Source organism: Penicillium cataractarum, assembly GCF_028827025.1.
Source record: "Penicillium cataractarum strain IBT 29864 chromosome Unknown utg000010l, whole genome shotgun sequence".
NCBI lineage: Eukaryota > Fungi > Ascomycota > Eurotiomycetes > Eurotiales > Aspergillaceae > Penicillium > Penicillium cataractarum.
In genome coordinates, this window is record NW_026622746.1 from 855,842 (window position 1) to 882,134 (window position 26,293).

Sequence of the window (26,293 nt, forward strand, 5' to 3'; positions counted from 1 at the left end):
TGATTCCCTGAATATCATTTTTCCTGACAGGTGTCTGGACAATACCTCGATGTGTACAGAACAATGTCTCGCTGTATCAAGAAGTGACAGGCGGAGAATTCATCATAACTGTGGCTGACTGGTTACTGGCATATTACGAGCCATGGAAGTATGCAAGTCTCGCCATTTGGATAAAGCAACCATGAGCGAATCAGAGTGCTATTTGGGTAGATGGGCACCTTCGACTCCATTATCCGCCTTGATTTGCCTCCCATCCACTGTTTCACGCTGTCACCCCCTGTCAATGTGCCTGTATTGTGGCTCATGACCAGAATAATGTCTGGTTCGCTTACAAGCCTCGACGTCGACTATGCAGGTTGGAATTAGCCAGTATCACGCCAGAGCTGATATTGACCGATCATCATTACATCAGATATTACTATTTAGAGACGGTAGCTGTTGGACAGTGCAACTATACACTATGACAACAGCTGACTACTCTGCAGCAAGTACTTCTATTTTGTTTGCTCGAGGGCTTTTGTAGACATATCTGGATTAATGGTTTAGAAAGAACAACACAATTATTCTCCTTCCATGGTACCTCAATTTCGCTACCCTAACTAAGCGCTGACAACGGGTGTCCATAAACAAGTTATAGTACTACCTTTGATATCTTAATTCCTTGTTCGTAGACCAAAACATGTCAATCATATCGCATGGACCAGGGGACCCCCTGTCCGCAGCGATACGAGTGGTCGATGTGAGGGTCGAGCACCCCAAGCCACCGGAGTCTCGGCCGGATGAGATCATGATCGATCGGAACGATTCATCATTTTTAATCTATTTGAGTGGAGCCGTCAGCCACACACTTCATGGCGGGCAACAACTGATATCATGGAGGCGAATTCAAGGCAGCGCGGTGATATTTGGTGTTTCAGCTTCAAAGATTATTTTCTGTATACCTGGCTGCCTGGTGCGATAATTGCTTTAACTTTATAGGGGGGTTATAAGGTTGTTATTTTATCGTCGGTGTCACCCTAATTTTCGGAGTCGTTGAATGACGTTTGATCCGCGACCGTTAGTTACGCCGCGTGGACTGACCCGCCTGGAAAATCCCCGACAGCCGCCAAATCAGGGTTTAGCACTAGCATCAATGGCATGCAAATCAAGTTTTCTTGGGCCGTGCGTGGAGTGTTCTGAGGTCCTTCTGGATTTAGAAATTGGGGCGAATTTCTTAATATTGTACAAAAGTGTGGAGACGATTTTCCCTCTACCGGTATATAGCAAATTCGAGACTGGTCTTTCTAATAACAGTTACTCATAGGAAATCTTGCTTATGGCTAGCAGTTAATATTATATAGTGAATATCACCACGTGTCTGCAATGCGTATTTCCTTGTTGAGTAGTAATTAAGTCCTATTCGCGTTTTCAAGAGTCTAGTCCAGTTGGGCTAATTAAATACTAAGACAATGGCCAAAGGGATCATGGTCTCTTTTTTTACCAAGCCGGACGCAAAAAAGTTGCAAATCGATAGAGAAAAGAATAGACCTGTACATTCCATTGATAAAACATCATACTACCCTGGTGTTGTGTAAGATCGATGTTGACAAGCTATGTCGGTGATGGATTGGTTATATAGAAGGTCGATCACACCTGTTTACCTACTTTTTAGTTCGCCTGCATAGCTGAAGATAGTTTAGGTACTTTACAGATGCCATAGCTCTATGTCAATTCTACACCCTGGACTTCATCGGCATCTTCCATGCCTGACAGCGTTGCCTAAGAACATCAAGTATGACGCTGGGGGATTATTCGAAAGCAACCAGCCGTACAAACAATAAAACAAGTAATTAATAGGCTTCGGTAAGCTGACGAACGCCATCTAAGGCACCAATGACACCACTCAATCATGAGGGTTTGCAACCGCAAACATGCATAGCTCCATCAGCGGGTGATTGTCTCCCGCTAGAGTCCCTGGTCATCTTCATGTATCTTTCCAACACTGGTATTATCCCGAGCGTCGCAAACTAGGCTGGAAGTCTAGGCCATGGGTAGGTGGATCCCGCTTCGAATGCACGATCTGAATGGCCTGAGACCCGATAAGGCGTTTACTCACAAGGTGGCGAATATACTCCATCGTCCACTCTTGATCTCGTCTGTTGGTCGTCTACACCTCACATCGTAAATTAGCATAATATCATATCACAACAAAACACTTGATTACTGACATCGTTGACCGGGGCCAAGAAATTTTCACTAATTCCAGGCGTTGGAATTTGAGAAGCCACGATTTCAATATCACCCCTTGGATCCGCATCAGCACTCTTAATGCCTGAATCGTCGTCAACGATATTGGCAGAGTCAATTTCCCCGATCGGAATGATTTCGTAATTTTCGATAGAATCGTTAGAAGGAGAATAATTTCGTTTGAATTCCAGCATATAGCCAGCCATCGGTGCGCCCACGGCTTCGATTAAGGTTCCTTGCTCTGCCCCATCGGCAGGAACAAAGATCGCAAAATGCGCCCGTTGAGCTTCGGCATTACGAGATGCAATGAGATGGACGGTTCGGAGTGTCATAGACGGCAGATTTAGAGATGTTGTAGGAGGAAGAAGTAATCCCAGGTTCAAGGCGCGATCTTGAATTGATGCAATTGACGTAATGGGCCCAGGGCGGAGCCTCTCCACTGCGGGGTACCCCAACATTGCCAGCTTTTGTCACACAAGAGATGTGTACATTCTCTTCTACCTGGAGTCTACCTAGAGATTTGTGTAACCACCTAAGGCTGTTGTACTACCTAACATTGCATGTGATGTCGATTGTGAAACGGGTATACTAACCAGAACTGAGTCGTCTAGCAACGAAAGGCATGATCGCATTTACAGATATATATTTATCATAATAACCTGGAATTGGCCAGAAATTCATACTCGATTAAATGGAGTCCGTTATCGGTGATTGACTGTTGTGATACAAGGCAAAGTTGGCTAGCTAAACTGAATACTTGAGACAGATTATCTGTTGATTGGTTCTTGTTGTAACGGTCTTATTGTGAAGGTCAATAATCAGGCAGCTCGGGAAGTCAACAACAAAGTAATCCGAGAATCGTTTTTCTAGATAAACTGAACATGGGCCATGAACTCTAACCTACTAAGATAGGGAGTTGAAGGTATACTCTTCTTGGCGATGGAGAGAAAATAAGTGGCTCTAGAATGGGCTTTGTTAGTAGCGATCGGTCATCTCGCCCCTTGCTGAACCTATAGTTGATTAGGGTAAGACTCACTTTATCTGGCGCCAGTTAGTACATGGGACAGCTATAAAGCCAGATAGAGCCCTAATGATGCCACAGAATCGTAATGCTAGCCAGGCACGAGCTCCTTATCTAATCGAGCTTCAAGTGCTGTTGAGACTGTAACCCCGCCTCCCCCGCCCAGAGATAAGCCCGACGTTGCAGGCGAGGAGCTGTCCTGGTGATTTCCCCTCATTCCCCTCATACTTCTTCACCCATTTCAACGAGTCCCTTACCGGAGCAGCGTGTCTTCAGGTCTTCGGAAATCCCGATGGCTGAGCTGGAAATATACCTCCTCTGGGCCGCTGGCGAAGAGAAGGTCGGTGGAGACGAACGGTAACTGTTCCTAACGCGATCTATCGCTTCATAGTCTAAACGTCGACAGGATTGGCATCGAAGATCCAGCAACAGGAGAGATATTCGCATTGTAAGTGCGAATTCAACCGATTTATCAACTCCAATCTAATCATACGAAGCTGCCATACTGCATCCAAAGAAGACGTCGATTCCACAGTCGCGGCCGCCCACGCCGCATTCAAATCTGGCATTTGGTCTCGAGCAAGCCGTCACCACCGCGCCGATGTTCTCGAAAATTGTGCATCCCTGCTATCGGATGCCTTGCCTAAGCTCATAGCACTGGAGTCGAAGCAAACGGGGAGAGTGATCAAGGAAATGCAAGCCCAGGTTCCCTCGCTAGTGAAATGGTTCAAATACTACGCCTCCTTACTTCGAGTTGAAGAGCGATCCGTTCTTCCTACCAGTGGAAAACTGCACAACTTCGTCGACAGGGTTCCACTAGGAGTGGTGGTGCAGATTACCCCCTTCAACCACCCGCTGCTTATTGCGGTGAAGAAAGTGGCTCCTGCACTTGCAGCTGGGAATAGTGTTATCCTCAAGCCAAGCGAGTTGACACCCCTGACATCGCTGATGCTAGGGAAAATTCTCGCCGAGGCTGGGATTCCAGCCGGTGTATTCAGTGTCTTGCCCGGATTTGGCGCAACAACGGGCATGGCTCTGGTTTCTCACCATCTGGTCAGAAAGGTAGATGTTACTGGGGGGACATACGCAGGCAAAGCGATTGGAACAGTCGTGGGCGGCAACCTGGCCAAATATACTGCAGAGCTTGGGGGTAAAGCACCTCTAGTCGTATTCAACGACGCAGAGATCGACGTTGCTGTTAATGGCATTGCATTTGGAAGCTTTATCGCGAGTGGACAGACGTGCATCGCCAGCACAAGGATCATTGTGGACAAGAGAATTGAGAGTCAACTCCTGGATAAGCTCGTGGCCAAGGTAGAGGCGATCAAGAGGAGAATTGGGAATCCGCAAAATCCCCAATCCGTGATGGGCCCTCTCGTATCTGGAAAGCAGCTTGCTCATGTGGAGAGACTTGTCGACAAGTCCATCGCCGCAGGCAAGGCTGTAGCTCTCACCGGAGCCAGGAGAATGATGGGAAATAGTGCCCTGGATGGATCTGATCTTTCGAAAGGGTACTTCTATGAACCTACAATTCTCGTGCCTCCGGAAAGCAATGAGAGTATTACCGACTCACCAATCTGGCGAGAAGAAGCATTCGGACCAGTGATTGTCGTTATTGGTTTCGACACCGAGGAGAACGCTGTGAATTTAGCGAACGATACTGAATTCGGACTCGGAGCTAGTATCTGGACGAAGGATCTGTCGAGGGCATTCCGAGTGTCTGAACAGATCGAGGCTGGGATTGTTTGGGTAAACACCCATCATCGGAACGATCCTAGTAGTCCTTGGGGAGGCGTCAAAGCTGCGAGCGGTGTTGGAAGTGAGAATGGAGTTGACGCATATCATGCCTACACAACGACCAGGAGTACCATCCTCAATTTTGCCTCCACTGAGGAATCTCTTGCTACAGATGACTGGTTTGGAGAAGAAGCCAAAGACGTTAGATATGGCTGAAGCGAAGAATATCTCATCAAATAGAAAAACAACATCATCCAGAAAAACCGCACTAGTTAATTATTTTTTTAAGTGTATAAGTTTTCATAGAAGCCCGACCATAATAGAGCTAGAATAGAGTGCCATCCCCTTCTATCAGTATAGGACTCGACTTAGTCTCGGGTCTGAACTTCGCGGCCAGCTCTCGACCTGCCTTCCAAGACCCAGCCTCCAGCATCTGTGGCATGCTCAGCTTGACCCCTTGACTGGCAAAATGAGCCCCGATAAGCTCATGAAGCTTGTCAAGCAGAGCCACAGTCAATGCTCGCCACTCCACTATCACATCGCTGGTAGCCTCATAACTAGGAAGCTCCTTTTGTGACGCAGCCAATCCAGCCTTTAAGGCCTCTTCCTTGAGCTTGAGAACACCCAGGTCAACAAACAAACCTCCGTTGCGATACTCCGGGAGACCCGTTCCCTTTTCCAAATTCTTCCACTGCATATCGAGGACACGCATGAAAGGTACCGTGAGTGAGTAGGCGAGCCATTGCGTCAACTTGTGGAAAGGTGCAATGTGTAGCGTTCGATACACCTTTTCACTCTCCTTTTCAGCGTTCAGCTTTGATAGGATTTTCAGAGGCCACGCATCGCCGATGGGAATTTCTCCAATCCTAGTGCGGTTTCTGGGCCAGGCTGGGAGTAGTGTTCCTTGCAAGATAGTCCAGAGTGTGGTGAAGTCCAATTCCTTTGATCCGCCTGCCTGATCTACCAAGTAGTCTGCAGTGAAGGTGTCAATAGGATTTAGCGAAAGATATGGCGATTTTACATACCAACGAGATTCCCTGGTCGACCATTGTCTCCGAAGAATCCGGGGAGACTAAGAAGGGAATTACCCACGCTCTTTAACAGATTGACGCGGGAGGCAGCTCCGACAAGGGGGTTCTTCTCTGTGATTTGAAAATGCTTCTCGAAGCTTGCAACATCAAGAGCCATCAAAGCGTGTCCTGTTTGTGTCAACGAGTGCATGCTACTTGTCATAGCCCCAAGGTGATTGTAGTGACTAACCATCGACCAATTCAACGTCGTTCCCCCGGTTGCTCGAGAACGCCCCACATTTGAACATGTACAGCGATGCAACAGCAATGCCCTCACTTCTGCCATATGCGTTATCGGTATTAGGCTCAGCGAATTTCCAGACATCTCCTGCCCCAGCATCCAGCAGAACCGCCACAAAGAAGAGATCTATCAGCCGACGCGTAGTCTCGAGCTTGTTCAACCCCTTGAGTTTCCATTTTTTGATCAACTCGTCCACCCGAGCAACACCGCCAACATCAAAGTGTTGCCACCTTCCGTGCGGGGGAATCTGGTCGTATCGATCCGGGCCAAAGTCTCGCTGTCGGCTTCGTTAGTGACGGGTCAATCGTAGAGGATTTAGCTCAAGGGGCATACTGTAATCACACCAGCAACAAAGTCCGCCACTTCAGACATCTTGGAAGGATCATAATCAAAGTGGGAGAGTTCGTTTCTCTCAGCCGCTCCCAGGACCAGGTGGGCTCTCTCACGCACCGCCTCGAGGCCCTTTAGATACTCAATGTCGGCCATTGTGATCGAGTGTAGCTGGGGGACTCTTGTATTCTGCCTGGATTGAGAGAAAGTGTTGTGATTTGAGGGTGAGTTGCTCCTCAAGTAAGGAGGCTTTTATCTTGGAGGTTGTACAAAGTTACCCCTCTCCATGCACACCCCGCACGAAGCTGGCGCTTATCAGGTTATCATGTTACATGCGATACGTCAAACCCCTTCATACCCAAAGACACCGGAGCTTTCCGCCTCGTACATTTCATCCTAATCGGACCCTTATTGTCTCATTGTGCATGGGTTGCGATATCATAAGCCCTCTCATGGCTAGTCTACTCGCCTTCATCGCGCTTGGCATGTCAGACCAGTGACCGCACCCGATTCATCATGAGAAACAATTTCCCTCGTTTCGTCACAAATCTTCTTGAGGTTAATGGTGGAGACAATTTTATAATTTCAAGACTCTGATCCCGAGTTCGCCGATTATGCTTTTTCCTCATTCGGTCACTGAACTCGGTGGTGATGGAAATCCCTTGAAGAAGCAGGCTACTGTGCAGCCGAAAACCCCATTTCTCAGCGTTCAAAATGCTGAACAGGACAGACGAATCAAACGTGCTCCAGCAGCGCTTAACATACCCTCCCAGACCGCCAAACTTGAAACAAGGATCGACCCTCGACCTACGGGCGATGCAAAATTGCCAAGACAGAGAATGGGGGCGAAGACTAGTCAAGAAAGTGATAGTCGATAAATAAATGAACCACACCGATTTATCTCCTGCTCACCCCCCGTGGGATATGCTACTGTCCCCGTATACCGGAGATGGTCGGGAATAGCGACACGGATGGGGAATCCAAGGCCCGGAAGTCCATATTCCAGAGAGTCAAGGCCTTCGAGGGGATACAGCTCTGCGCGACGGCGGCCTGCATCGCGTTAGCGATAAACACCATTTTGGCTGTGATCGCGTTCGCTCGCGGTTATTCCCAAAATAAAAGCAGTGGCTTTGTCACTGTTCTACTCTACGAGGGTAGATGCTCGAAGACTAAGAACTGGTCAACTGGCCTTCACTTGCTGATCAACGCACTGGGGACGGTCATCCTTGGTAGCAGCAATTACTGTGCACAATTCTTGGCTGCGCCAACGAGGGAAGATGTGGATGGGGCGCATGCACGAGGCTCCTGGCTTGATATCGGCGTTCCCAGTGTTCGAAATATTCGGGCTTTGGGGCGGAAGAGAAAAGCTATATGGGCTATTCTGATGTTGTCGACTATTCCTATTCATGCATTGTGAGTTGCAACCCACACCGATCATATCGGACTCGCAAGCTTCAAAGTCTAAATTTTGACGTTTGTCCACAGCTATAACTCCGTCGTGCTAAATGCAGAAAGCTCGAATGGATACGACGTCTTCATTGCACCGGCTGACTACAATGGCTCCAATCCCTTGGACTCTACAAAAGTAGCAACGCAATGCATCGAGTCCCACGTGAATACATCCCTCTCCAAATTCAACTCAGCAGTGGCAAAAGGAGACTTTCAAGTACTCACTACGGAGCAATGTGTGAACAAGTTCGCCGTCGACTTTCTGACAGGCGAACAAACAGTCGTGGTCTTGTCGAACAATCTTACATGGGACATGCAATACCCCATCAAGTTCACGGGACAAGGGAATTCCCCCGCCTCATATGATCTCATCGCAGCGGACAGCCCGATTCTGTGGATGTGTTCATGGAACTACACAACATCGTGTTTAAAGAGTCTTATACAAAGCCAAATGCCGAACTGGCAGGTCGCCGATACTCGCTGGGAAGGACCGAAATGGTCCATCACTTTTCCTACCGATAATGGGAGTACTACCTACACAGAGAAATCAAATAAAGAGTGCCCTTTCCCGTCTACCGCAGAATGCGAGGACCTGGACCATTTGCAAAATATTGCATGGCTTGATGTTCCCCCGACAGCACAGTTGTTCCAGAAGTATTTGGACATATCCGATTGGGAAAATAAGACATGGGCCGAAGAAGTCACCTTCCAGAATACGGGATCTCAATGCTTCGAAGGTCGAATTGAAGAAGACATGGACCCGGCTGGGGGCTCGATGGACATCTTCTCAGGTCGCTTCACAGTTGCAGGATGTGTTAGCGCCGAGACAGAACAGCACTGCCAGCTACTCTTTGTGCCGTCGTTCTCACTCGTGGTCATCATCTGCACTGCCATCAAGGTGGCGTGCATTCTGTTTCTCGCACGACAAGAACGCGTGCGTCGACTTCTTACAGTCGGAGACGCTATCGCCTCGTTCCTGTCTAACCCCGATCCACTCACGAAGGGGAAAGGATTAACACCGAAAGCCGAGTGGACGAGGCCTCATCGCTCCCTGCGAGGCACCAAGAATCACCATAGCTATGTGGCCGTATCTCAACAAAAGCTGTCTGGGGCCAAGAGGAGATGGTGGGAAGCCGGAGCCATGGAGCAGTGGCTAGCCACGTTCGTACTGTAAGCGAACTCGAAAAAAACATCATCATCGCCGAGTATGCTAATTCCATAATAGATCCTTTGGATGCCTCAGCGTCGCAGCAATCCTCCTCCACCGAGGCCTCCAAGATACCCGACTCGCCTCAATGGGCGGAACCAGCATGTCAACTCTCTGGCGATACGGCCTCGGCTCCGCAACCCCATACACAATAATCTACCGCGTTCAGTCCTCGATACTCGGAAACGTGCTATTAGCCAATTTGCCCCAACTTCTCATTTCACTCTCCTACTATTTCTACAATTCCATCCTTACAACCATGATCATGGCTTCGGAGTATGACAGCTACGCAGTGCGCGGTCGTCGTGGAGCTTCAATCCCAGAGATCCTTCCCACATCTCCCAAGAAAGGCCTCCGAGTATCTTCCGATCGCCGTGGTGCTCAACGATCATTCTACTTCTTGAGTCTTCCCTACCGATACAGTTTACCGCTTATGCTAGCGTATACGGTTCTACACTGGTTGGTCTCGCAGAGCATTTTCTATGTTCGAGTTGTCATGTACAATTCGAGTATGGAGCATGAGTCCCAGTACGATGTGAATGCGTGTGGCTGGTCGCCTGTGGCCTTCATATTCGCTATCATCGTGGGTGGATTGATGATCCTCGTATTATTGGGTATGGCACTTAGGCCCTTCCGCTCTTTCATACCCCTTGCTGGCAGTTGCAGTATGGCTATCAGTGCAGCTTGTCATCCACCTGCAGATGATGTGGATGCAGCATTGAAGCCGGTTATATGGGGCGAGACTGGAGAGCAGACCTCCTCGATATCACATTCTACATCATCAACTTCAGTCACTCCGTTGGTTGGGAGTGACAATGCGGAAGAGATCAGTCTGGAATATTTGGATAGGAAGCCGAGCGGCGATGGCATTGGACAAGAATGTCGTCACTGCAGCTTTACATCTTTCAGCGTTAGCAGGCCCGAGATAGATCAGACGTATACATAGGGAACTAATTGATGATTTTTTGATCTCCGGCCAGGCTGAGAGTCTTCAAATTGAAACGGAGCTATTAGGATACCCTAGTGCAAGCCATATGAGGAACCAATGCCTTTGTGCCCATTGCCTGGAAGTGTATGATAAATCTTCTAGGGCAGATCTAACAAGATATCATTAGAGAAAGTATCTGTAGCTTGAATGAAAAACGCCACGTTTAATCGAACTATCGTATTAAGATTAGATTAGATCATCGCCATAGAAAGGCCAACGCCGTAGAAAAATCACCGTCATATCCGTCATAGAAAAAGCACCGCCAAAGAAACACAACCGCCAAAGAGAAACAACCGCCGCAGAAAGAAACCGCCACAGAAGAATCATCGCTACCACGAATTCGCGCCTCTTCTTCCACCCTCATTCCTCCGAGACCCATTTCTCCTTTCGGTCAACCATGTCTCTTTCCATCTGGAACTGGGCAAGTCGAGGTTCAATCTGCTCACAGATTCTCCAGATTCGACGGCGGTTGGCCAAACTGAGAAAGGGTCTCTTCCCATTCCCCTCACTTCCAGATTGAATGTCATTGTAGATCTGCAGCCAATCTGGTCTCTTGGAAGATCGCTCGACTGTTTGATAGGGGAAATCCCAAAGCCAAGGCATGTCGAACTTGAGCTTTTTCTTCCAAAAGCTACCAGATAGCTGCAGATCTACAATGACAGCGCTGGCAAGTCGAAGCTGCCCGATTGATTGCAGTGGAAGTTGTACGAGGATCATGGTGAGGATTTCGGCTGGAAGATTGCCAAACGGGTCCCTTGCAGCCAGGTATCTGGCTTTGCAACCCTCTCTTTCATCTCGGTTCCGTTTGACTTCCGGCAGGTTTTCGTAGTATTGCTGTAATTCCGGAGACGCAACCAACGGGTTGTAGGCAAAGGCCTTGGTGCAAACCGTTAGGAACCAGGATTGGTGGTGCTGGCTTGCAATCTGTCCATACTCGATCTTTCCCTGGTACATTCGGAACTTTTCGTCGTGGTAGCTCCGCAGGGTTCTGAAGATCACTCCAAGGTAATTGCTTGGAGTGATACCCACTGAGTAATCAAAGAATCTTGCCAGCAAGTGACTGCAAGATTCGTGGAGTGGGATCGAGAACAACAGCCGACCCGCATATCTGGTTACATTGTGGTTAGCGCTATCGTTATTGAGGTCACTCAGATTGAACGTACGTTTGGAAAACTTTCAAACCATCCGGATCGGTGTTCTCGAATTCATCGTATGGAAGATTGCCCGTCACTTGGAATTTCCCATCGTTGCGCTGAGTAGCAATTGATGACAAGTTCGCTCTGTACCGAGTTGGTTAGTTAATATGCCAGATAATGTGCCGAGTCAAACGAACCTTCGGAATGTTCTGCTGAACTCTGTGCTGCGATAAAGAATGCGGGCATTACCCAGCCATTCCATGTCCTCGACCCTCGGTTGGCCAAGACCTGGGCCCTTCTCGGCGTCCTTGTTAATCGAAATGAAATAGGGCCGGGAGAATGCAGCGCCACACAGGCCGCAGGAAACGGATTTCGGGGCCATGGTTGATTGACTCGTTCAAGAGTAGGACAGGGTATCGTAATTCAGAAGGGTAGCACAGTCTAAGCTGTGGAGGTAGGTGGAGACGAAATCAACTCGAGTGGTGCTGAGAATCAGAATTGCGGGTGGTTGCCAGAGTCTGAGTGATGGAGGGGGAAAGAGATGAATAAGAGTGGGCTGCAAGGGTAGGTGGAGATGAAAAGAATCCACACGGCGCTGGGAGTCGTAATTCTGGAGGGTGGAATATTTTCAGAGTCTGATTGATGAAGGTTGGTAGAGATGAATCAGAATCCGAGTGATGGAGGTGTGTAGAGACAAAATCAACTCAATCAGCTCCGGGTATCAGAATCCTGAATGGTTTCAAAGTCTGAGTTGAGGAGGTGAAGGGAGATGAAAAATAATAATGAGGATCTCACAGTTAAGAATCTGATGGATGGAAGGGTGTTGGAGTATGGTTGATGGAGGTAGGTAGAGACGAAGCAGAGTATGAGTTATGAAAGTGGAAGAGTTGGGAAGTTGAGTGGAGATGAGAAATAATCCCTGTGGTGCTGGGGATTGTAACTTTGGAGATGGAGGAGTGCTGGAGTCTGGTTGATTGAGGGGGAGAGAGATGAATAAGAGTCTGAGTTGTGGAGGAGAGAAGGAGGAGAGGAAAGAATTTGAAGCAGTTCGGGGAAGGAGAAGCTGGACTTTTGAACCCTCAGGCACCAAGTTTGCTCACAGCTCCTGCCATTACTCTTGGATCTTGGATACTCAATACTCCCTTTGAGACTTGGCTCTGGAAACTCCTGCTCACAGTCACGGCTCTACGAAAACATCCGTATCGACCTCTCGTCGCGCCGCTCTCGCTCAAGATACACAACCTCGGGTTCCTGGTCAGTATTACACTCCTCTTCCCCCAAAGCTTCCATTACCGTCGTTCATAGCACCTTGATGCCCAACATAGCACCCTGCAACCGACTCATGATTACATAAAACAAAGCCAATCATGGCGTACAGAGATTTCCAATATCGTCTCGACCGCTTGCCCAATGAACCACGTTCGCCTCTACTCGACGACGACGGCGCTCCTCTCTACGAGACGCAGGAGAAATCCCTGCTGATCAAAATCATCAGACAAAACGACACAACTAGACTGCAGCAGTATATCTCTGCATACTCGGGGGCGACAGTCATTGCTCCGAGCGAGGCTGGCCACCCCTGGTTTCACGATCCATTTTGGGTGGCTGCTGCGTATGGCAACACCGAAACTTGGCAACTCCTCCTCGAGCAATATGACATCGCCTCGGCGGGAAACACACCTAGCTACTAGCGAAACTTTTCCGTGCTGAATGTAGCATGCTGCTTTGGGAACGTCGAGGCGGCGCGGTGTCTGCTAGCCAGTCAGCTCGCACCGGCGACATTAAGTGAGAGGGATCAAAACGGGTACACGCCGTTATGCGCTGCTGCATCACTGGTGGATGTGAATTATCATGAAGCGCACAAAAGTGAAGATTCATTTGGGTGGATATGCGGACGGATCAAGTGCATTGAAGAGATTATCGACTTCTTGCTTGACATGGGTGCAAGCGCCGCAGAAATTGTGCCAGATTCTGATATGCAATCGTTGCAGCTTTACACTATGTTCAATCTCGCAGCTTCTCGGGGTAGCTACGCCTTGGTCAGTCGGCTCCTCAATCAGGGAGCCGATTTATACGCCAAACAACAATGCATGACTCTCTCAACGGTTTTCAAACCATCAAGGACTCCAACACTACCTCACGGTGCGACTGCCATTCATTGGGCAAGCCATTATTGGAGTTCAGCGGGCTACAAGCAATGCTCGACTATCATTCCAGCCACCAGACTGCCGAAGATACTATCGCCAGATTTGTTTCTACTCGCGATAACTATGGACTACTTCCGCTACACTGGGCAGCGGTGGGTCCGCAGTATTCTTTCGAACACAAACTTCCAGACTATGTGGTTAGTGAACGGATCACCAACACATTAATTCTTCTTCTAGCTAGCGCCCCTGAAACCATCAATATCCCGGATGCAGAGGGCGTGACACCCTTCCTTTACGCAGTCAAAAGTAGCGCCCTGTATGGTGAGAGCACCCACGCCGTTGCCAAGTTCCCAATACGTTTCTTGCTAGAACACGGGGCAGACGCAAGTGTCTCAGATAACCCTGGCCGAACGGTACTTCATTGGGTTTTCGACTCTTACCCGCGCAAAAAGTCGACGAATAATGCTCTGCTCGAGCTACTGGTTTCCCACGGAGCTCCCATCAACCACCTAGACAAAGAAGGAAATACGCCTCTTCATATCATAGCCAACAGTCATTATATGGCCAAGAATCCCAACCAAGTCCAGACTATCAAGTTCCTCATTCATCATGGAGCCGATATCAAAGCCGAGAATCTAGATGGTGACACAGTGTTTCACGTCGCGGCAACTGGGGAACTGAGACCGCATTATACGTCTGATGGCAAGGTTAAGAGGATTACGATCGAGGAAAAGATAAGAGTTCAAGACGAGTTGATGACAATCTTGCAAGAGGCTGCTGGTACCGATGATATGATGCATCAAGCAAATCATGCGGGTGCAACTCCGCGACAGCTATGCGCAGAGACCAGGAATAAATGACGGGGGATCGTTGCAGCTAAACCAAGGGGACGTGGTCGTGGTCGTACTTAGGGACTCCAGAAGAGGGCATCTCTTCAATATTCTATTTCAATGCTCTCTCTTCATTCTAATCTCGTTGTCATTAAATCATTTTAAGCCCCCGTAACGTCACTCCCATCATAACATCCAAGCTGAGCTTTATACTCCATCATCCCACGAACTCTCCGTATCCCTCAACGGCGCACCACTATACAACCCCATCGGTATAGCCGTAAAACCACACACAAGCCCAATAACCAACGTCATACTATCCCAGCCAGCCCAAACCCGAATCCCACCCGCCAAAATAGGACCCAGCAACTGACCCCCCGCAAACGCCATATTAAACAAAGCATAAGCCTGCGCAACGGGACTCTTCTCGCCAAAAGCGCCAGGGAACTCAATCTCGTAGTCATCAACTGCCTGCGAAACTTCCGTCATTGCGGTGATTTCCACGAATACAATCGACAGACCCTGGACCAGTAAAAGGATGATGAGAAGGGCGATATCGGCGGGAGTGTTGCTGTTCACGAAGCGCATTGATATCCATGATATTGATGCGATTGTGAATGCGAATAGTCCTGGGATACGGGCGCCAGTGCGACTGATTAATTTGCCGACGTGCACACCTGCGAAACTGGGGATTGCGCTTGTTGCGAATATTAAGCCTGCGCCGCTGGATGACCATTTGAATGTGTCCATGACGAATAAGGGGAGGGTCTGCGATTAGTGGGAATCATGTGTTAGCACTCGTGATAACTAGGTATTGATTGAGTACGACGTACTGTTTCCAGAGCGGAGAATATAATTGCCATAACTACTGTCGCGATCAATGCAAGGGGTAAACGCGGGGTCCGGAGGAGATCGAACACCGTAGCATGCTTTTCGTGTACCAGGCGCGGGTGGTCGAAGCAAGGATTCGAAGTTCTGATAAGAGGGCCTTGCTCGCTGGCGGTGTCTTCGCCTGATGAGAAGTATCCCGAGTATTCATCGTCCTGGCGTATAAACGTGCCATACAGAGGACTCCGATACCCATCCATGCCTGAGTCCAGACCAGTCTTGTCGGGTTGAATAGCTCCTGGGGTAACGTGTCAGAAAATATGCCAGATGCGAGGATGACATGCAGCTCCCTTACCTGACTCCTCAATCATCGCGAATCGCAGCACCACGTCCACGATAATCAATCCAGTCGGAATAGCAAACGTCCCGTAAAAGCCTAACTTCTCATACATCACACCCCCGATAGTCGGACCTAAAAGTGCACCCCATGTCAACGCAATCGATGTATGACCCATCGCCTCCGCGACACGATCTGGTGGTACATTGTCAGCGATAATAGCAAGACCAACTACCCACACCGCGGCTCCGGAGAATCCCTGTAGCCCTCTCGCGAGGATGAGGACCGGTAACGACCGGGCAACGACAAAGAGTCCAGTAGAAGCTGCCAGGGCAATCAGGCCAATGACAAAGGGGAGTCTTCGGAGGCGACAGTGATCGGCGAAATATCCGAATAATGCTGCGATGCGTCAGTCCGAGCTTGTTACACGACAGGATATTTGGCGGCGGGAAACCCACGCGATCCCACGAGGAGAGTGGCTCCGTAGACGGCGAGTAATATTGAGACCCACGACTGAGCTGTGTTTTGTTAGTAAGTGAGGTAGATATATGGTAGATGGGTTAAGTACCTTCTTCTTCACGAGCACCGGCACGTTTAACCAATGCAATTGGAACAATTGGTACGATCTGGGAAAGTGAGTAATCGAGCTCATCTCTTCGTCTTGGTTAACATACCATCCCATAGATAAACACATCCTGTTGCTCGAGTCAGCGACCGTAAAACTCCCGCGAGTCTAGTACTCACGGTAAAAATCGCAATGGAAACCACAAGAACAATGAACGTCTCCGAAGAGCGAAAATTGTAAAGCCACGGTACACGCTTCGCACCCTCCATTTTTTCACCTTCACCGCACAAGTTGGATAGAGGAGAAAAGACCCGAATCAGAACTGAAAAAAAAGAAAAGCAGGGGACGAGGAGGAGGGGGGAGAAAGTGATTAGCGGGGCATACGGGAAGTAGATGCATGAACGATGATCACCGTCAGCCAGGTCAGCCCCTCGTGTCGCATACGGCAGCCTGATCTGGTAAAAGGCGGGGACTACTTTGGGAGATGCATGCAGACTATGCAGAGTCGGAATTGATTATCATGATGATGCGGGTGATTCACTGACAGTGCTAATGAGTACTATCCAATCAAGGCTCAAATTGAAGATAATTGATTGTTTTGCTGATTTGCGATCGGGAGATCTGTCGATGATCACCCCGGGACTAACCAACTAGTGATGAAGGATCTGGGATCTACAGTCAGGGAGCGGTCACCCACCCATCATCAAGAACATTAGCGGGTTTATAGAGAAATAGCGGTTCATGATTTGATGGATATGATCATTAATAACTATTTGAGTCCCTCCCAAATATGCAAAATCCCAATAGAGTAGATGTAAGTATATACAGAAAAAGAAAAGCCGAATATGTGCCGTGCGCCATGCTGGTCAGACTCCTCGGAAAACTTCCGAGAATCCGTAATCATACAAAGAACAAAAAAATTGGTATATAGAGTGAAGAGAAAAGAGGATATGCCGTCGAAAGGCATGTTTGCGTTTTGCGTTTTGTGTCGTCGGGACGTAGAAGAGAGAGAGATATCGATACGCTCAACCCTCCTTGTGAGTGCTCGGCCAAGACTGATGAGGCTTCTTCGGAATCCGCGGGTTATACTCGTAGCGGTTCCAGTTATCGGTAACCCACCACTGAGCAGCGCGGGCGGCATCGTTAACCCACTGAGCAGCGTCTTCGCCATGATCTTCTTTGACGGCCGTCTTGAGGGGCTTGAAGTCGAATGCTTTAATGGCTTTTTCTTCCTGGGGATCTTTGCTGACGTCGGTGAAGCGGAATTCCACCTCCGGGACGAGAGGGACGATCAGGCGGTAGGGAGCGTCGGCGGAGCGCATGGCGACCATTGAGCCGCCGGTGTTCATGACGGTGAATTGGTAGTAGGAGGTCTTCTTGTTGTGGGTGATGATTGGACGAATGATGGACTGGCCCTCGTACATGGGGAGGAGATCGCTGACAGCGCGGGTGCTGTAGTCGTCGAGGGAGCCGGAGTTTTTGAGGAGATCGAGGATGGTGGGTAGAATTTGGACGGAGGAGACGGAGGCGTTGAGTTGGATGGTTGGAAGACGGGGGTTGGCCTGGGAGGATATGTTAGTACTGTATGTTATGGGTGACTTGGTTGAGAACTTACAAAGATCAGAGGCACGTGGAAGTTGGTCTCCAAAGGGTTATCGTAGGGAGTGACGTTACCATCTTCAGGAAGGGACAGACCGCTGTTCAAGGGTTAGCAAGATTCCACCTCGCGGTGTCTTGGATCAACTTACTGGTCACCAGTCATGACGATGAGGGTCTCGTTGGCAACTCCGGTCTCCTCCAGAATGTTCAAGAACTCCTCATACCAGCGATCGTTGACACCGATGGTGTTGAGATAACGGTTCAACCCGTCATTCTTACCACCAAAAGCATTCGTCTGAGATCCGATCAGCTCCTCGTACGTTCCATTAGGCGTGTCCCAGGGGTGATGCGTAATGCCAGTCAGGTGAGTCAGGAAGAGACGCTCATGATCACGCTCGGCCTTTTCAATAGCCTCACGGAAGTACACAGCAAGCGAGGAATCGGGGTATCCCCAGAAGTTGAACTTCTCCGCAGTCCAAGAAGTGTCGTTTGCGCGCTCTTCATCGATAGACTCGACGGTCACGGTGTTCTCAGGCTTAAAGCCCATAGCGGGAGTGAGGCGGTCTTGGTGATCGTAGGTATCGGTGATGGACTGCATGAATGCAGGGCGCCAGGGCCAGTCGGTAAAGTCGTCGCTTTTGCTGTTGTTCGTGGTCGCGCTCAACATGTCGAGGATGTGAGGCATGCAAGGTTGGTAGATGTGATGCTCGTACTCATGGTTGAAATCAACGACTAGAGGCTCGACACCACAGGTGGTTGCCTCGATACTCTTCAGAGTGAACGTTCCTCCGGTGTAGGAGTTGTGCAGGTTGATGCCTCCGTACGGCTTGATCGTCTCATTGCGATGGAATCCGGAGGGAGATCCGGTGATACGTTCGGCGGTGCGGGTGAGGTTAACCAGGCGATCCTGGACGTCCTTGGGGACCTTCTTATCCTTATAAGACTTCTGGATCCGATCCCACAGGTAAGTGTTGTTTCGGAGCGGGAAAACATCATAGCGAGTACTCTCCATCTTGAAAAGGAAGATGTGCTTGATCTTGACATCACCGCTATCCAGCGCGGCCTTGATAGGCTTCAGAATGTCCTTGCCCAGGTTGGAGATGTGCAGGGGATCCTCGGTCGAGTTATAGTGCGAGTACCGAGATCGATCCTCCCAATCGCGGAAACCGGGGAACTTGCCCTTGGGGAGCCAGTCGAACTCCGGAACCGCAGTGAGAGCAGTCGTCTTACCATCCAAAGTGCGATCCTTGAACATATGCGCGAGCTTGCTTTCGGAATCGACGCCCGCAAAAGGAGTGATGATGACCGTCTGGGAGAGGAAGCCGTAGGAGGAATTCGAGGGGCGAAGCAAGCGCACGAAGAAAATGTATGCGGTAGGGAAAACCACCAGCGCGCGCTTCAGCCAGAGCTTCCAGTCGATATCGTGTTTCCAATCCATGCTCTTTGCCCAGTGGAAATTCCAGCGTCCGTTCTCGAAGGCTTGCGGTGGGTGGTCGAGCAATGGTGCCCCGCTGGGGGTAGCCTTGTCTTCCTCCTCGTCGTAGTCGCTCAATGGCACGGCCTCGTAGAGCTTCATTCTCTCAAAGACCTCGCGGCCCTTGCTCCAGCGGCTCAGAGCCTTGTTGACGCCAAGCTTTGCGTAGGGTGCAACAGGCTTGAAGATGGCTTTGGTCATTGAGCCCCAGATCGAGATCATCGATTCCACGCCATTATAAATCCATGGTGTTGTCAACCCAGCTGCAACAATGTATAGAACTTCGACAATGACCAGGCCAGTCAATCCGGTGAGCAACGTGTTAATCGAAGCCGGGTCGCGGTTGAAGCCGCCTGCTTGTCGCCAGTGGATTTCGGCACCGGTGGTGAAGTAGAACGAGGTATTAGCGGCGGCCATCGTGGAGAGGATCAATCTATAGAAAAATGACGTGTCAGCGCATGTCTACCCGCCTAAGATATTCTAATTTCAGCCAACAGTTACTTACGTCCCCAAAATGACCGTCGTCGAAGCCGTATAGCGCAGCCATGTTCGCTTGAAGTTGCGAGTGAGCGCAAAAACTATCAAAAGGAAAATTGCGTCTTGAACAAAGAATGTAGGCCCCCATAGAAACAAGTTTTTGGGCTTAATGGAGTCGATATGAGCGTAAATATGAAGAACTTTGGCGCAAATGGTTGAGACGGTCAGGAAGCTAAACCAGAATTTCTTTGAAGATTCCCACGTAAAAGCGGCCGAGCAGGCCCGCGCTGGCAAAGCGCAGCAAACGTAATTCAAATAGGCTTTTGGTCGACCTCCAGAATCCCCCAACATAATGGCGGAATCGCCAGCCTCGGCCCAGGGCGAATTGGATTGACGCAACATATTGGCGAGGATGTATGATCAGGCCGACATGGGAGAAGCCATACAAAACCTGGCTTCGCTGTGAGTGTTAAGTATGTGCTATACAGCTTCAGCTGCTAACGAACGAAAATCATCCAAAAGAACAAGAAAGCAGAAAAATGAAAATCTCCCCTCGGAGAATCCGGAGCGGCCGAGTTAATAATAAATAGAAATAGAAATAGAATATGGGGAACAGCAAAAAGGGCGCAAGACCAGTCGCCTCCATCCACCAAAAGCCTCTTTTCTCTCTTCTCCTCTTAAAAACAGGCCCCAATTTGCCAACAACTGGGCCAAGCGGGCGTGGGAATTGCTTGTGGAGCTGCAAGCCCCAGTCCAGGGTTTCATCCAGCGCATCTGAGCCCATTGAAAAGGTTCAGGGTCATGCGGTCTTTTGCCCAAACGAGGCTGTGGGGACTGTGATGGAGACCCGAAAAGCCTTGTTCCTCTTACCTAACCTCGTTCTGTCACGGGCTATTGGACCTTTCATTGGTTCCAGCGGGTGTTCCTGAAGAGCTTATTGGTTGGCGCGGAATAGGCAACTCTTCGTGTGAGACCTTTCGGATACTGTCAGTGGCCCGAAGACTCCGTGCGAGGTCCTTAGGTTTTCCCCACAGAGTCTCACCTTGGTTTTCTTTGCTACTCCAACGTGGCGATGAAGGACGGTTGGACAAACTCGACGGTTAGACCGTTTTACCCCCCTCTTCCTCAATCTTACAGGTCCAAACTCGCGTCATACACGTTCGCCTCGCGATCATGGAGAATCATGATGCAGGGTCCAAGGAAGGGTCCTTGGTCTGACGTGAGTCTATTTGGCCCTTGAGCTTGACAGCGTGGTCACCAACTATACGGAGTACTGTACAGGATAACAATGTATGACTGCATAGCCCGCAAAGGCCCTCTCCATTTGACCCTATAGGACGCTATACGACCTTATAGGACTCCATCAAAGCCCCCTCTCCCACCCGCCCGGAGATCTGTCCTTCCGCTATTTTCGATTCACTGGCTGAATCAGAGCCTTTCTAGGCCGGGAAGGTGGATTCAATGGAGTGGATAAATTTCCCTTAGTAGCGGATGGCCGGTTGCACTATCGATAGCTACAGTGCTCAAAGATGTGGACAAGAAATACGGACCGCCCCCAATTGGACACACGATCAGCTACTGAAAAGGGGGAAACGCTGCGGCTCAAAGGGAAAACAGAGAATGTGTTTTTTTTAGCAGCCAGTGGGGGCGGAAAAGTACTGGACTATTGTACTGTATTGTACATATTTACTGTACCGCCTACCGAAATAGTTCTTGGTCTCGGTTATGTCTCCGTTTTCCGTTTTCCGTCCAGTCGCCGCCACGAGGGGCTGAGATGGCGGGCATTTTTTTGCGCCAGTCACTTAGCAGTTAGCACTTGCGCTACAGTCCTTCTACTGTACTCCGTACTACGGGGTCCTTTCTCGTCGGAAGGCGCACCGGGCGGTCCGCCTTGAAAGTTTGGGTCTGTTCGGTGCATCAAAGACGCCCCCAGCTTGGCATCTGGGGATATTTTTGCAAATCTTTAATAAAAGTAGAGATCCCTGAGCTGTTCTGTGGTGGTGGTTTCTAGATTATATCCTCGTAAGGAATTCTTGGCTCGCAAGGCTTAGCTACCATGCGGCGAGAACCAGAAACAGAACCCCTGGCCCTGGGACCTGGGATGGGTGGAGAGAAACAGGTGGCATCTTGGCAGGTTCAAGGCACGCAGCCAAGACCTTACATAAAGTTAAATCGTGTCCTACTGCACTGTGCTCTGTACCTCGGGCCATCACGCCAAAATGATGATGGTTATGTTATGTATGGCGATGTAACTGAACCCCAACTTTTCATAATATTTTATTCTTCATGTCTCTCACGAGCAATTTCTGTTTTTGTTTCACATCGGACCCAGAATCTACTCCGTTTATATCTGAAATTAGCTAGTGATCCGATGAACCCCCTTAAGCTAAGCAAATCCTGTCGATCGAGTGGGCTTCCAGAATCCACTATGGAAGACGGTTACTACTGTACAGTAGACTCTGAAACTTCAGTCTTACATTGTCTTGAATAGTAACAATCGCCCCCAAACTACGTCTATGTAGCCAAGAACCAGCATGACCGTTGGACTGTATTTTGCCTGTTCGAATAGTGGCGCATTGACTACCCTTGCACTGCACTGCCGCTCTTGATTTTAGCCATCAGATATGATCTAATTGTAAGCATACATTTAGACCCCAACAGGGCTATGTCTACAGTAGGTCCCTCCAAATTTCTCCCGCGAATGGTCAGACCGTAGCTTCAATTAGTTGGTCGTTCAGGTGGGATGCCTTACAAAATACGCCCTACTACTTATTATTAGCATTTGCTCTCCCCTGTGCAGTACACAATTCCCTCATTGCGGTGTGCAATGACGAAGTCTCCAGATAACTCTCGACAAGGTAGGCTTATAAGCTTCGGACCCTGAATTGCGGGTCAATCACGCGATACTTCTGGATAATTCCAACACTAGCTTTCGCTTTGGCCCCTTGGCTTTTTTTCCCCGCATAGAGACCGACTCTAGGCTGTTTTTCCGCACTTATTTCCTCTTTCTAGCACTTATAATCTGGTTCCTTAAGCGGGAGACATAAGAAAAGATGCCCTGCGAAGACCGTCTTATTGAAACATAATAACGTAGAGAGGATATTTCTTCCTCGGTGTGTCACGAACAAGAGTTCTGAAAATTAACCGCCTAGTTGGTTGCTACTGTGTATGTTCGCAACGGTTGTACAACCCACTGTACTGTCTAAGCCATCCCACTGGGCGTAAACATTCCACATCCTAGGACTTGGTCAAATTTGCTCGAGTCATCCCAATTTGCGTGATTATGGCTGCTTAGGTCGACAACTCAACATCGCTTACGATCTCGCCATGCGCAATTCTCATTTTCAGGTGGCGTTCCTTTCTTTGTCTAGTGCTGACCTCCTATTAGCCTCAATATAGATTGACCAATAAGGCAGAGTTTGCTGCAGTAAGATCAATCTGCCGAGAGGCTGAGCCAGTTGCTTTAACGTAGAAATTTTCCCTGATACCCGCGAGATGCTACCTGAGTTAGATGAGAAAGTGCGCAGCTATGCAGGAAGTGAGGGGAGCTCCTGCTTATACTCCCGGATAAAATCGTCACATTTAATAGAATTGGCAGACGCAAATTTTACAGTGTCCCTGTCTGTTATCAGAACCCGTCAGTGGTCGACAGTAAGTGCATGTAATCCGATATTTATAAGCATTTTAGAGCTATAACCGTTAGAGAATATACCCCGAAGACAAGTGTGTTGCCATATTACGGACTTGAATCATCCTTCCTGCGCCAGTCGTTCGATTCAAGCGCCCGACTAGATCTCGCCATGTAGTCGGAATAAGAGACTTCTTGACCTCCATCTTCGTCACCGCGACTATTTCGAAACCCCGTTCGTCGATCCTTGAGAGCTTTTGGCATGTCCCACGCTGGCACAACCTTCAATCGACTCCCCATATGAACCCTCCCATTAAGTGCTTGAATAGCAGCATTCATGTCCTCCTTGGTTTCAAAGTCAACGAAACAGTAGTGGTGCTTTCCAGGGAGCATTCTCGTATGCTCAGCCGGAGTGATGCGTTTTCCAATGGCAATCCTGATACCGTCAAGTTAACCTAGGCCCATGACTGTGGGAAACTAAAGAGATAATCGCACGGGTTAAAAGCACGAAGAAGGTCAGCGATTTCACTGTTATGCTCGGCTTGATTGACCATCTTGCCCAACCCACCAACATACAGCCTCCGGCCCTTGGAATTCCCAACCATATCATCGAAATGATTCAGTGCCCCGATAGGACCCTGCTCAATACCCTGGCCGGTAGGCTGACTGACAGCGTTATCGCTATTGCGGGACTGCGAGTTCCAATCACCCCATCTCTTAAAGGCGTACTCGTCTTCACGGTTGAATCGACGACTATGTTGTTTCTTAGGCTCACATGGTCCGACCTTGACAGATCGCCCGTCGATTTGTGCACTCAAGGAGGAAAGTGCACGGTCGGCGGTCTCTTTGTCTGGAAAGTCGACGAAGCAGTAGCCTGGGTTTCGCGCGCTCACGGGATCGACTGAGATGTGGATACTTTCTATCTTGTTGAAGCCATTGGTGGCGAGGATCGTTTCGATGTCGTAGGGGTTAGCTCGGTATGGTAGATTACCTGAGTAATTTCCAGAGTTAGGTCATGACCCTCTGAAGAGGAGAGCGATCGGTCAAGGTGGTCACACCGAGGTAGATGCGTCTGCCTTCATTCAAGGCATCAGATTGGCCCTGTGGAGCTTGTGCCATGGTGACCCCGCTTATCCCGCAAAGGCTTCGTACTGCGATGCGAATGTCCTCGCACGCTGTGATAGAACTAGTTCTCGCGCAATTCTCGTTAGAAAAAGTGGTCGAATTGAAGGTCGAAATCACGTAGGGATGGCACGTCAAGCCACGTGATCTGAGCCAGAGTATATGGGCGGTGATGATGGAGCAGACTCTCCATCCAATGTATTGTGACTAAATTATCGTTCCAAGGCTTAAATCGTGTAAGAGAGACAAGTATGCTGTTTTCCACGGTCTTACTGGTTTTTTGCAATATTGTGGTTCACGGCAGTGGAAATTAGGAGGCGGATTTCTAGTTCGCTAAATAAACTTAGAGTCACCGGCAACCCAGTAGCCAAATGGTAGCATCGAAGTCCAAAGAACAAAAACAAACCTCAGACTCCCCTCCACTTGATGGTATAGTGGGCCTTTATACCATCAATCCCACGGAAGATATCCTTGGTAGAACCTAATAAACGTCCCCAACCTTGATACACCTCATTAAGAATCATCCTACTCACGATGGTTCATACTTCGGGGGCTCAGAGCTGCAAGCAGCAGCCAGGGAACTTTGTCTGTACAAATTGGATGTATAGTCGGTAGAAACATAAATAGCACTACTAAATTTCCCTTGCCAAGTATAACTCACAAAGGCGCCATCGACTCAGGGATAGAATATTGAAGCCAAACAGTATCGATCCTAATGTACGAAATCAGCTTCAAGCCCCGCTAATCACATCGATGGATTTTCACTTTGATTACTCACCAATATCCTCTCTTATATCCGACCTTCTTCAATCGACCGCACTCTTCAAAACCTCGTGCCACATACCATTTCCTCAAAGCTTCACCTTGTTCCTTGCCCTCAGGATCAACGGCCATAACGGCAATCACATTTCTGACCCGCATCGCACCACTAGCCTCATTTTCATGATCGGCTTCAGTGGATCCGCTGCTGATAACCGGTTCCTCAAATATATGCCAGACTTGGCCAGTTTCAACTTCCCCCAGCAAAAGCGCAAGGAGCACCGATCCCGATCCTTGCGATTGATGGTCTGGGTGTATGAATAGCGTCAGCTCAACCGTTGGAGCATATGAGACCATCTGTGGGCGAAATGGAGAAAGTGACCCGTAGCCAACAACAAGATCATTTCCATCATCTGCCTTTTGTGTTTCATCAACTGCGACCAGATATGGGAGGCCTCGAGATTTGAGATCGTTCAGTTTGGCAATGTATGAGTCAAAGGATGGTGGGGCTCGCACGAATGTGAGCGAAGTATTGAGGATGTAATGTCTGTTGATGTCGCGGATCTGGGCTAGATCTTCTATCTTTGCGGGGCGATAATTGATCATATTTTCTGATCTGTATCTCTTCGGATTTCAAGAATGCTTGGCCGACAGTTCGAGAATGAGTTGATGCGAAGAAGCGTTATGTGTTGAGAGGGGAACTAGGATGCTTGGCAAACCTTAGTATGAGCGGCTTGGCCAATAACACCTCGAGGATCTTGTACTCTTCCAAGAATATAGTGGTAACAACATAATTATATAATGCGTAATCACTCGGAGTTAACCCTAGTCATAATTAGCGAGCTAAAGCTGAATCATTATATAGCCGAATAGCGATACTTACAGGGACCTCTAGAGATATCTATTAAAGCACGCTCCCTCCTCCAAAAGCCCCTATCAATAGTGGGCCCAATACTAAAAGTCTTGTATATATACTCTTTAAGTTCTAAGGGAGCCTCGTTAGTAAGCTTAGCGGGGACTATATCTTTAACTATATCACTCATAAAATATATACTACCATAGCTAACGAGAAATAGAATAGATTTTGTATATTAGGGTGGATATAAAAGTAGATATACTATG

General features: G+C 48.9%; 11 protein-coding genes across 11 annotated transcripts; 4 read left to right on the forward strand and 7 right to left on the reverse strand.

Annotated features, from left to right (window-relative positions):
* Positions 1–1,987: 1,987 nt before the first annotated feature.
* Positions 1,988–2,684, reverse strand: N7496_012439 (uncharacterized protein; the record flags this gene model as incomplete). The annotated part of the gene is made up of 2 exons (XM_056705352.1): positions 1,988–2,146; positions 2,208–2,684. 2 exons carry the CDS (start codon positions 2,682–2,684, stop codon positions 1,988–1,990), a joined length of 636 nt encoding a protein of 211 aa, XP_056549250.1.
* Positions 2,685–3,539: 855 nt separating this feature from the next.
* On the forward strand, positions 3,540–5,200 carry N7496_012440 (aldehyde dehydrogenase; the record flags this gene model as incomplete). The annotated part of the gene is made up of 3 exons (XM_056705353.1): positions 3,540–3,604; positions 3,639–3,695; positions 3,745–5,200. The coding sequence occupies 3 exons, from the start codon at positions 3,540–3,542 to the stop codon at positions 5,198–5,200; spliced, it is 1,578 nt and encodes a 525-aa protein (XP_056549251.1).
* A 109-nt stretch (positions 5,201–5,309) lies between these two features.
* Positions 5,310–6,781, reverse strand: N7496_012441 (URC4/urg3 family protein; the record flags this gene model as incomplete). Its single annotated transcript, XM_056705354.1, has 4 exons — positions 5,310–5,956; positions 6,010–6,183; positions 6,245–6,572; positions 6,629–6,781. 4 exons carry the CDS (start codon positions 6,779–6,781, stop codon positions 5,310–5,312), a joined length of 1,302 nt encoding a protein of 433 aa, XP_056549252.1.
* Positions 6,782–7,574: 793 nt separating this feature from the next.
* N7496_012442 (uncharacterized protein) lies at positions 7,575–10,227 on the forward strand (the record flags this gene model as incomplete). Its single annotated transcript, XM_056705355.1, has 3 exons — positions 7,575–8,038; positions 8,111–9,244; positions 9,300–10,227. The coding sequence occupies 3 exons, from the start codon at positions 7,575–7,577 to the stop codon at positions 10,225–10,227; spliced, it is 2,526 nt and encodes an 841-aa protein (XP_056549253.1).
* A 402-nt stretch (positions 10,228–10,629) lies between these two features.
* Positions 10,630–11,787, reverse strand: N7496_012443 (uncharacterized protein; the record flags this gene model as incomplete). Its single annotated transcript, XM_056705356.1, has 3 exons — positions 10,630–11,257; positions 11,433–11,549; positions 11,603–11,787. 3 exons carry the CDS (start codon positions 11,785–11,787, stop codon positions 10,630–10,632), a joined length of 930 nt encoding a protein of 309 aa, XP_056549254.1.
* A 985-nt stretch (positions 11,788–12,772) lies between these two features.
* Positions 12,773–13,096, forward strand: N7496_012444 (uncharacterized protein; the record flags this gene model as incomplete). Its single annotated transcript, XM_056705357.1, has 1 exon — positions 12,773–13,096. The coding sequence occupies one exon, from the start codon at positions 12,773–12,775 to the stop codon at positions 13,094–13,096; it is 324 nt and encodes a 107-aa protein (XP_056549255.1).
* Positions 13,097–13,491: 395 nt separating this feature from the next.
* Positions 13,492–14,412, forward strand: N7496_012445 (ankyrin repeat domain-containing protein; the record flags this gene model as incomplete). Its single annotated transcript, XM_056705358.1, has 1 exon — positions 13,492–14,412. The coding sequence occupies one exon, from the start codon at positions 13,492–13,494 to the stop codon at positions 14,410–14,412; it is 921 nt and encodes a 306-aa protein (XP_056549256.1).
* Positions 14,413–14,589: 177 nt separating this feature from the next.
* N7496_012446 (MFS transporter) lies at positions 14,590–16,381 on the reverse strand (the record flags this gene model as incomplete). Its single annotated transcript, XM_056705359.1, has 7 exons — positions 14,590–15,150; positions 15,216–15,508; positions 15,566–15,946; positions 16,006–16,065; positions 16,116–16,173; positions 16,222–16,242; positions 16,292–16,381. 7 exons carry the CDS (start codon positions 16,379–16,381, stop codon positions 14,590–14,592), a joined length of 1,464 nt encoding a protein of 487 aa, XP_056549257.1.
* A 756-nt stretch (positions 16,382–17,137) lies between these two features.
* N7496_012447 (uncharacterized protein) lies at positions 17,138–20,064 on the reverse strand (the record flags this gene model as incomplete). Its single annotated transcript, XM_056705360.1, has 4 exons — positions 17,138–17,674; positions 17,728–17,809; positions 17,861–19,618; positions 19,691–20,064. 4 exons carry the CDS (start codon positions 20,062–20,064, stop codon positions 17,138–17,140), a joined length of 2,751 nt encoding a protein of 916 aa, XP_056549258.1.
* A 3,334-nt stretch (positions 20,065–23,398) lies between these two features.
* N7496_012448 (RNA-binding protein) lies at positions 23,399–24,409 on the reverse strand (the record flags this gene model as incomplete). Its single annotated transcript, XM_056705361.1, has 3 exons — positions 23,399–23,726; positions 23,786–24,281; positions 24,349–24,409. 3 exons carry the CDS (start codon positions 24,407–24,409, stop codon positions 23,399–23,401), a joined length of 885 nt encoding a protein of 294 aa, XP_056549259.1.
* Positions 24,410–25,186: 777 nt separating this feature from the next.
* N7496_012449 (GNAT family N-acetyltransferase) lies at positions 25,187–25,777 on the reverse strand (the record flags this gene model as incomplete). The annotated part of the gene is made up of 1 exon (XM_056705362.1): positions 25,187–25,777. The coding sequence occupies one exon, from the start codon at positions 25,775–25,777 to the stop codon at positions 25,187–25,189; it is 591 nt and encodes a 196-aa protein (XP_056549260.1).
* Positions 25,778–26,293: the final 516 nt, after the last annotated feature.